The following is an 11,103-nucleotide window of genomic DNA, read 5'->3' on the forward strand; positions in this document are numbered from 1 at the left end:
TGACCATCCAATCGACCTTTTTGTTTGTAAGCAATGGCGCACATCTAACCCAAGATAAAAACCGTCATTCTAAGCGACAATTTTATAGCTAAAATTAGTAAGAATGACAATTTCTAGTTATTTATTTAGTTAATTGCTTTATTTAATAGCAGACCTTTATTATTTTGTTATATTTTCAACCGTTTTTAGTTGTTGACACCTGGGGGCAGTATTGAGAAAAAAGGGGGAATACATAATTAGGTTCTGCTTTTTTGCTTATGTGGAATAAACTTTCCTTTCTCTTTCTCTCCTTGTCCCACACACTCTCCGTCTCCACCTTACCATTTCTAATGAACCTCCACGGTGCGTGCCCCCACCACCACCACCCATGTTATACTTCGTCATTTTTGTAAAGCCAATAAGGCTGTGCATACGTTTATGGACGTAGGCACGCTTCAATTAAACTGAAATACACATTTTGCGCATCATGTACAAAAATCCGGGACATTCAGTGTCCAGGATTTTTATTTTTATTTTCCTTGACAGACCATGAAAACCTGGACAATCAGGAAAATCCTGGACAGGTGGCAACCCTAACTGCAATCGTAGTATCACTTAACGTATACCCCTGAGTCAAGGCTTTGTCAAGCCTCGATATGTCTACATAGCCTAGATATGTCTAACGTGCTTCGTAGTATACCCCACAGGTTTCTCACCCAAAATACGGGAAAATCATCCCCATTAACGTCGGAAGGGTTGTAGCAACAAAGTAGCCTACTTTATTCACGCCTAACAGCCTATATTACAGTAATTTGGTCAACTTTACACAGCCCTAAAAGGCTACATTTACCTTTGGCTTACTTTTAGTATACCGTGTAACAGCATGCATGCTTAACATTAGCATACTTGTGCTTCATTCATCCACATCCAGCTCCTAACGTTTTGACAAGCATATCTACCAATTGACCTTGTTCCTGCCCAATCTCTAGCTTTGCTGTCTCCATCCTTTCTGTTTTTGTTGTTTGCAAAAGTATATAGTATTTATTGGTAAACAGCAACAAGTGCAATTTGTTAATTGCTGTCATTCTCTCTCAAACGTGTTACGTTCCAAGTAGCCTAGTGCGTAATTCTGCTTCATAAAGTTAAACAAATACATTTGCTTATTTCACAGAAAAATATAAATAGCCAGTTTAGGGTCTACAGTGCAGAGTTGGTAAGTTATGGTAGGCCAACTTGGAGTGAACATAGGCAGAGACTTTCAAATGTGGAGACACAGCACTCAAAAAATACTCCATAGAATTGCATGGGGCTAGTTTGTCACGCCAATATGGCCGTTGTCTACGCATATCCCACCCCTTCCTCGGCAAAACGTCAACATGTGAATACATTGAGCCAATCATGTGGTGTGATGTGAATACACTGAGCCAATCATATGGTGTGTTGTGAAGACATCGTGCCAATCATGTGTTGTGATCTCACCGCTGGAGCAGGATTGGTGTCGTGAAGCCTTGCGCACGCGCATTTCTGCCGAAAACGATGCCCGACAAGTGCCCAAAAAGCGGCCGCCGAGTGGAGGGACTTGCCTAAAAGGACTTTGACATAGAGGAAATTCTTTCTCTAGTAGCTGAGTAGCCTGATGGTAGGCAGGTGCGCACGTAGACATACGGCCGAACATGCAAGCGCCAATGAATCGTGCTCTCACGACAATCACGCCGTTAAACTTAAATAGGTTAACATCACTCTAAGTTCGCCTTCAAGCAAGGAAAACGATGATTTGAAGACATCTGTTTCGTTGGAAGGGCAAGGGGGTAGCAAAAAGGCAACACAGAGACAGGCCTGATGGCAGGGCTAATGTTATGAGAGAGTATTAAAATATGGGATATTCTACGGGAAAATATTAAAAACGGCAAGACAGCGGAGAAAAGTTAAAATACGTGATAAACACGGAAAAAGTTGGCATGCATTGTTTTGGTCCCCGTGCACAGGGATTATTTGTCACATTATTAATCACATATGATTATTTGTGAAATTGTGCAAACAAGTGCAACACATTTGTTTTAAGAGTGTATGGTAGAAGGGGAAGCACGTGTCTATTCTTGTGTGTGGGACTGTGGGACTGTGGATGCTAATGACCAAGAACTGAAACTCTCCTCTCCAGAGCGTTCCCACACTTTGACCATTCTCCGCACCCCTCTGTAGACAATACAAGTGTGCCTCCTTCATGCTAATTTATCAGTAGGTAGCCACATCCTACTATCATTTGCAAAGAAAGTTTTGTTTGTTTGTTTGTTAAATACTGGGCTGTCCAATCTTAATGAATAAAGTCCATTTATGCAAACTATCAATCTAAACATATTATATTCATTGTTTTGGACATATGATCAGATGCATATGTGTGTAAGTTATGGTAAAAGATGCATAATGTGCACCTAAGCTCCTGTTATCAATATCAGTGGATGGCTTGCGTAGTATTATACTGTACAGTGCATTCAGAAGCTTGTTGATAAGGTGCAGCCTTTAACCCATCAGATTTAGTCAGGTACTAGTCTCTGGTCTGTCAGATATGTGATGGGCTGGGTGACAATACGGCTACATTAACCCATCAGATTTAGTCAGGTACTAGTCTCTGTCAGATATGTGATGGGCTGGGTGACAATGCAGTTACATTAATAAATTCTACAATGGGAAAGTAAGATTATATCATACAGATGCAGTTATTTAAAAGAGACAAAGGGCTTCAAAAATATCATCCTGTACAACCATGATTATAGTAACACTATTATATCTCAAATTTCACAGTTTTTCAAAAGGTTTCCATTAAAACATTTATTTTCTTTTAACAAATCTGAGTTTCTTGATGTAAAGATACCACCTGCATTTTGCTTGGACACTGGCTGACTTTTTCTTTAAAGTCCTTTTAGGATTTATTACTGGCCAATGTGGTCCATTTGGACAGTCTTGCTATGCATGTGTCCGCAATGGCCACCAGGGGGCACTCTTGGCTGGACTGACTCTTCCATGTCCCATATAGAGGCTTCCGGGTCTTGAAGTGTCTCCACACTGTTGCATGAGACTGTGTCTTCATCACATCATTATGGGGAATCTGGGTAAAATCCAGATGAACAGCATAGATTAGGGCTGCGTCTTATGCTGGAACTATTGTCTCAGGAGGCAAATGGTCATCTCTCATGATGAATGAATTTTCATTCTTTTTTTACACATAAACATGCAAGGTATGGTTTTGCTAAAACATATTAAAAAGATGATAAAAAATATGTGCCAGTGCTATGACACAGTAATCTCAATACATTTTATACACAAACAATGCCATATATACAATGTTTTGGTATGGACAACATTTGCCATTTAGGCTGGGTGTCTAGGAGATTCTGTGAGAGAGTCCACCACTCTTTCCCACACTCTCTCCATTCTCTGCTCTTCAATGGGGGAACAATAGAAGTGTGTCTCATTACCCTCCACATTAGTCAAGGAGTTTCATCCCCCTACTGCTCAGCTGAGAGCAGTGGGTAATAGTTCTTACGTTTTATTCAGACATCTGGAAATTTTAAATTTCAATAGACAAAAAGTTTCTTGGGGATGTATAGATCAAGTTTAGCTTTTATTTGTTTAAATATGGTGGGATATTCCAAAATGTTCTAAATTCTAAGTTCTAAATGTTGATAATGGATACATAGCTTGTATGATTTACTAATGTGGCTGTTTCAAATTCAACAAAAAATATTCTATTGAATAGTTTTAATACACCACTTTCTGAAATAATTGAGAAGCCACCAAGATTGGGAATTTAAGACGAAACAATGACACTATATGTGCAGAACAATAATATGCGTGGAGAACCTTTTATTAGACTTTTTTCACTGAATTTAAAATGTAAAATATGCCTACTTCATTCTCTTTCACTGTCATTGGTTAGTGTTGGCATACTGTGTATATTTTCTGTTCTTTTTAGCTTTTGAGAACCCTAATTCACAGAACTATGCATATTTGAAGGAGTCCACAGCATATGCTGACTATAACGAAAAACTGAACAATCAGTTGCAGAATCCTGCTATCATGAGTTGAATGGTGATATCATCACTTTATTAATTTACTCAAGGATTGACCAAGAGAATGCAGCTTCTCAGTGTGTTTGTAAAAATACAAGAAAAGCAGCATTTATTTTCATTATTAGATAAATTGGTAACACTTTACTTGACAGTATTGACATAAGAGTGACATAAACATATGACATCAACATGACACTGTCATGACACATGACAACATTTTCTTGGGTTCCGGTTTCCGACCGACCCTGTCAATTTATGTGCGACCCAAATTTATTTTATGAGCTTGGGGAAGAAATAACACTAAATATATTAAATAAATCCACAAATAAAAGGCGAACTATAATTACATTAATTACCCCTTGCGTTATGTATAGGGATGAGCGTATTCTCTCTTTTACAAAGTAGCCTATGCACAGCTGTTCACGAAGACGATTGTTTTCGTCACTCGCAATTTTGTCCAAACACCACAACTTTTTCGCAAATTTGACCAATCATCGTAGTTTCACCGTGAAATTTCACCTACCACAACAGTCCCTCGCGCAGAATATTGAGCCAGATGGCACACTTACTTCTGCACCTTTTGCATATGACACCAAAGACTGCCCTAACGTGTTCGTTCCTCTACAGTTTTGATGACAATAAATAGAAGGCTAACGTTAATGATCTGCTTACTTGCATCTCTCAACCTGGTGTTGCTAACCTACCTAGGCTATGAAAGTAAGTTAATTAAGGCCTACTTGGTTTACTGATTTTTGAGTAGGCTATGCAACCCATTGGCAAACGTTTACCTGGATATGTCCTTTTAGCTTATGTCATGTTTGCTAGCTTGTGGGCTTAGTTTGAGTAGTGCTACCAAAATCATAGAAATTAATAAAATTGCAATACATTTACCTCTTCTATGATCCAAGAATGATTTCATTCGAGTTGTTTTTTTTAACATTTATTTTAACTAATGACATAGAAGACATTCCCAATTGCATCCACATATCGTAATGCACTATGCAAAAAGTGATTTACACTCGTAGCCGAACACAGTGAGATGCAAGCCTTCCAATCCACTCAGAAATGTACTTAGGCTACTCTCACGTCCTTAAAGGGGCAGGCAGTCAATTAGACGTACACCACCAATGTAATGACATTAAACAGAAGTGTAGTGAAATAGTTTAAATCAATATGAAATTACTAGATACTTACTTGGCTATTAGTAATTATGCAGGCCACAGACTATGAATTATTAAAAAGATATGAACTTAATATGAATTACAAAATATATGAATGTATTGAAACATATGACATGATGCCATCTCTTTAGGTGACTGTCTTTTTTGGACAGTTCTACTATAATGCTTTGTGAATGACCTCAGTCAAAGCATTTTCACAAATAAAGTAGGCCTACTTTGATTTTCTGTAATCCTTACTGTTTACCTTTGATTATCCTTTTTAATAAGCATCAAGATTATCAGTGTGATTTTGGTCTTACTAACCTTAATTGCCCTAAATTTAAACTATTTTTGCAATTTTCACTTCCTCCCGCAATTTCTCCACAAGAAACAGCTAAAATCACCGCAACTTCCATCCAGGCATTTTAGGTCGCAACAGTCTCAAAAAACCTCGCGAAATCCTGGTGGGATTGATTTTCTACCTATCCCTTACTGCCACTGAAAAAAAAAAAAAATTCCCTACCGACCCATGGCCTCAACTGACAACCAACAGGAACCAAACCTTTTTTTTTTATGCCTGAACCCTAACCCTAATCCTAACCTCTAACCCTAACCCTAATCCTAATCCTAACCCTAACCCTAACCCTAACCCTAACCCTAACCCTAACCCTAATCCTAATCCTAATCCTAACTTGTTATGACAAAAACCAAATTTCACTTAATAACAAAAGCGTTATGTCATAAACGTTTATTCATGACAGTGTCATGTCAATCTTATGTTGATACTGTCAAGTAAAGTGTAACCGATAAATCTAACATTTTGACACAATTAAATCTAACATTTTGACCCACTGTGTGGATGTTGGAAAGGACTGACCCTGTGAGGAGAGTTAATCTGCTGCCTGATGTTGGGGTCAATGATGCTGACAGCTCACCACTGTACACACACGTGTGAAACATTGCAATATGTCTATCCCATTTGACCCTAATGATCCAACACTGTAGGATATATTTCAGAAATGACTCATCATGTAGAGATAATCCCCCTATTCCAGCTAAATTAGAGTTTTTATATGTTTGTTTCACATATTATGAAAAAAGTTTTAAATTTGAACTCTTAACAATTACTTCAGACTTTTCACTGACCATCATACCTTTAAAAAAAATCACTTTATTTCAACATATAGAAAAAGGAGGGAAACCACTTAGGCTCTATAGCAGCTGCTGGTAGATCGCTCAGTAAACTTTGCCCACACTGAGACCTTTATGCACCAACAAAAGGACTCTCTCTAAACTCCTAAGCTTCTTCATCCCTCATAAATAATGTTAAAAAGCTATTGACAGTTATTAGTGCATCTTCTTGTAAACAGAGAATGACATCACAAACCATCTGGAGGGAAAAAACCTCATTGGGTGAGTTCTCTAATTAAGCTTATAAAACATCTTCTCAATGTTTGACTTAGTTATATGGTGGACTAAAATACCCTTGTTCCCACAAGCCAGTTATGCTACATTGCAACAACATCATTACCATAATATTTATTATAATGGTTGTTATATATCTAGTTTGTCAATATACAACATGAAAATTGCAACACGTGCCTTTTCCCTTGTGTATCTTTGTGGAATTCCCCAGTGGGATGGTGGGTGCTAGTGACCCAGCTACTGAGACTCTCCTCTCCAGAGCTTTCCCACACTCTACCCATTCATACAGCTCCAGATGAACAATAGAAGTGTGCCTTGTTAATTCCAACCCATCTGTAGGGGATCTGTGTCTAATGGTGCCCTCAGGCTGAAAGGCTGACGTTTTTCTTAAATGATGGTTAGAGAATTAAACTGACTGAAATAGACATTTTGGATTTGTTTGAGTCTTACAATACAGAATATCACAACTGAGTTGGAATTGGAAACATTATGATATAAAGAGAATGTCAATAGCAATACCAACAGTAAAAACGACATAATATCTTTAACAATTTTTTTCATTATCTCTTATGAATCCACTATTTGTCAGAGGGTGTTTAAATGAATACATCTTGTAAAGTAAAACTTTATATTCATCCTGGCCATCTGCCACACCAGACCAGTGTGGTCTGTGGTCTCTGGTCAGTCATCTCTCTATTCTCTATGAGAGAGTTCTCCCCGGTTTCCCACACTTTCTCCATTGATCGCTCCTCAATAGAGGAAGAACAGAATAGTGTGTCATTACCCAAGTTCAGCCAGCTGCTTTTCCATTCACAAAATGCAGTAGTGGTTCATGTAGCAGCAGTCAAACAGCTAAGATGCAGACACACTTTCAGTATGCAACTACTTTCCAATATTTAAAGGTGACTTTTTTAGGGAACATCTAAAGCAACTTCATACTGATCCTATACTAAAACACAGATGACAAGAGGTATTTTTCCATTTGAAAATAAATATGGCAACAAGACGTATCATGTAGGAACACTCTTTTTTTAGTGTGAATAGTGGAAAAGCATAGACTCATTCACATGCTTCAAAGCCTATGTGTGAGGAACAGGTAGATTATACTAGGGCCAGAGGTTGCCTGTAGCTAGTCACAGGTGTTTCTGTAACATGTGCAGGGCTGAGGTCCTATGAGGTAGGTGTCTGTGTCATCAGCATATAGGTCTTGGACTGTTGGAATTTCTCACAATGAGGAGTGTGGAGCATGCTGGATTCTCCCATTGCTGGGGCACAATGGTCAAACCTCAGGGGAACAGGTGCTGGGTTGGGGGTGATGGAGAGAGACCCACAGACCCACTGTGTGGATGTGGGAAAGGACTGACCCTGTGAGGAGAGTTAATCTGCTGCCTGATGTTGGGGTCAATGCTGCTGACAGGGCACACGTTGCTCACCACCATCATCTGCTGTCTCTTTTTGAGGTCATTGCTGAAGTCAGAGCACACTGTGGTCACAGTCACTGTACACACTTTGAGAGTCTATTCATGAGATTTAAATCTCTTTGAAGTGTCAAACAACTATTACTTTTCATTTATAGTTTTTGGCAGCTTAATAATCATATGACTACTACATTCCATGCCTCTTGAGAATTATATGGCCATCACAATAGAACAGTAATTTTAGCTTGTCCATCAGTAGTGTGATCAAACATAAACAACAGTTACAGAAATATGTCTTTAATGTCCTAGCACTTTAACGCCTTTAATGGGTAGCACTTTTTCTTTCAGATAACCTGAGGAATGTTTTAAGGACCAAAATAGAGCAGTTTGTTTAGGAATGCTGAATGGAATGACACCAACAAAATGTCTTCGGTTGAACTGCATATTTTATTGCAATTTTCTTGTATGCCAAATGTATGCCATATGGAAACAATACGTTCAATCATCAATACATCAATCAATTCCATGGTTTTGTCTCCATTGGGATGAAGAGGTGAAATACAAATCAGTCTTTGTAAAAGACATTGGTAACATCATGTCAAAAACACCAAATAGGCATCTTGTTAAAGCACAGTCCTTCAAATAGAAGGTAACATTACATTCTCTTAAATATTAAGAGAGTCAGGTATATCTCACTTCTGTGAGATCTTTATATAATCCAATCCCTCAACAAAAGACAATTATAGGATATAAGCTTTAAAACAAGCTTTGAAAGCCAAGTTTAAGAAATTGTAATATTTCATAGAAATATTATTAACTGCCTTTAGGTAAGACTTATCAATCATGAAAATAATATCAGCATGGCTGACTTAGCATTTTAAACCGTCATCTCAAAAGACATTTATGTTGCTATAAGCAGCCTTTTCATTTCTTTAAAAAAAATTATGAGACAAGAAGTCATCACATTTCAGTGAAAGCATTTCAATTGAAATAAGAATTGATCTAGGATATACATTATAAAAGCTTCGAGAAGAAGCCAATATCTAACATTTTATAAAAATGTTTTCATGTCTTCAAGACAAATCCATTGCTAAAAATTGCAATATTTCTTTTCTTGTAACAGAATATAATATATTCTTTAATTTAAAGTAGATAAATCCTCTGCATTAGCAGACTTTAAGGTAATTAAATGTTCTTTCTGTTTCCATCTCTGACCAATTTGGTCATGTAGTTAGAAGTCTTTCCAAAGAATCATATGACATGAAGTCATCACATTTTCAATTGAAGTAAGAATTGATTGTATCAAGTTCTAATAATTGAAATCCACTATAATAACATAAAGACTTCCAGTTGAAGCCAGTGACATATTTTTAAAAATATGTTTCTTCACAAAAGACAAATCCTTTGCAAACAATTGCAAAAGTAATTTTCTTACAACAGAACATAATGTATTCTTTGATATAAAGAAGATAATTTCCCTGCATTTGCAGAGTTGAACAAAATGAAATGTCCTTAGTTATTAATCTCTGACCTATTTGATCATGTAATTGAGAAATCTCTTCTGTGTGGAATTTTACCAGGGCCTCCAGGGGGCGCACTTGGCTGGACTATTGTCTTTGTCCTGGACACACTTGACAGGAGAGCTCGATGGGCACTGGTGCCTCTCACTTCTGCAGTCATCACTGGGTTGTTGTTGGTTCTGGAACTGGGTCAGCAACTTCCCATGGGACTGTGATCTCCCAGAGTCCTCGGACAGGAAGTAAACAACGTCTTGAGCACACCTGGAGAAGCCCTGACTGGCAGCATCGAAGGAGGGTGATGTTTTCACTGCATGAAGATGCCGTCTCAGGAGGCAAACTGTCATCTCCAGGATGTCGGCTTTCTCCAGCTTGGAGTCGGGCTGCTGGTTGAGGAGCTTTTGACCCAGAAGATCCTTGAGGTCCTCGATACTTTTGTTGATGCGATCTCTGCGCAACTTCTCCACAATGGGTTTTCTCAGCTAAAAAGAAGAAAAAATAGTTTTATTAATGCATTTGTCCATTAGATATTTCAAAGACAACCCAACAAAGAAAACAAATGTCAGAGTTGAAAAAGGCAAGTTACAATATCTACCTTGTGGTTCAGACTCAGGTGTTCCTTTGGGTAGTCTGCTGTTGAAGTGATTGTAGGTGCCATTGCTGTAGCTGCAGATCTCTCTGTGTAGAGTGAATCTGATCAGCACTGGCTTCATGTCCTCTATTTATACTCCCAGATCTCCATATGAATGTGTGGGTCTTGGGCTGGTTGGAGTTTCTCACAGTCAGCAGCCAATGGCTGAGCTGCAGAGGTCAATGAGGAGTGTGGAGCTGCCACATGCTGGATTCTCCCATTGCTGGGGCACAATGGTCAAACCTCAGGGGAACAGGTGCTGGGTTGGGGGTGATGGAGAGAGACCCACAGACTCACTGTGTGGATGTGGGAAAGGACTGACCCTGTGAGGAGAGTTAATCTGCTGCCTGATGTTGGGAGTCAATGATGCTGACAAGGCACACGTTGCTCACCACTGTACACAAGTGTGTATCCTGTTTCAGAATATATTTCAGAAATAACTCATCAAAGGTATATACAAATTATCCTCTGATTCCATCTAGATTAGAGTTTTTTTAATTGATAGGTTAGTTTGAAATGTTCTGTACAAAGTTTTGAATTTGAACACTGACTTAACAATGACTACAGATTTGTTATTGCCTGTCATACCTTTTTTTTTAATTTAAACTCATTTTATTTCAACAGTTAGAAAAAAGAGGGAAAATCTATGAAGAATGCATAGGAGCTCTCCAGATATAGCAGATGTCATTCTCTGTCATGCTGCTGGTAGATCACTTAGTAGAGTTTCCCACACTTAGACCTTTATGCACCAACAAAAGGTCCCCCTGTAAACCCCTAGGTTCTTCTTCCCTCATCAATAATGCTAAAGAGCTATTAACAGCTATTTAGTGCTTCTTGCGGTAAACAGAAAATGACATCACAAACCATCTGGAGGGAAAGAACCTCATTGGGTGAGCTCTATAATGG

General features: G+C 38.4%; 1 protein-coding gene across 1 annotated transcript; it reads right to left on the bottom strand.

Moving 5' to 3' along the window:
* Positions 1–2,896: 2,896 nt before the first annotated feature.
* Positions 2,897–10,225, bottom strand: LOC143104583 (transcription factor HES-4-B-like). Its single transcript, XM_076268696.1, has 4 exons — positions 10,162–10,225; positions 9,627–10,048; positions 7,996–8,098; positions 2,897–3,082 (listed from the first exon to the last, which is right to left on the bottom strand). The coding sequence occupies exons 1-4, from the start codon at positions 10,222–10,224 to the stop codon at positions 2,897–2,899; spliced, it is 774 nt and encodes a 257-aa protein (XP_076124811.1). The 5' UTR covers position 10,225.
* Between the last annotated feature and the right edge of the window lie 878 nt (positions 10,226–11,103).

Source organism: Alosa pseudoharengus, unplaced genomic scaffold (genome assembly GCF_046254945.1).
Source record: "Alosa pseudoharengus isolate Yale_2024_CS ecotype anadromous, Long Island Sound unplaced genomic scaffold, YU_APseudo_1.1 YU_APseudo_1.1_scf_5, whole genome shotgun sequence".
NCBI lineage: Eukaryota > Metazoa > Chordata > Actinopteri > Clupeiformes > Clupeidae > Alosa > Alosa pseudoharengus.

Bases quoted from the DNA above. Each gene is read 5' to 3' on its own strand.
- LOC143104583 (XM_076268696.1), bottom strand. From the start codon at position 10,224: ATGGCACCTACAATCACTTCAACAGCAGACTACCCAAAGGAACACCTG. The intron at 10,049-10,161 runs GTAGATATTGTA...TCTTCTTTTTAG, and splicing joins ACCTGAGTCTGAACCACAAG to CTGAGAAAACCCATTGTGGA. The intron at 8,099-9,626 runs GTAAAATTCCAC...CTCTGACTTCAG, and splicing joins TGCGCCCCCTGGAGGCCCTG to CAATGACCTCAAAAAGAGAC.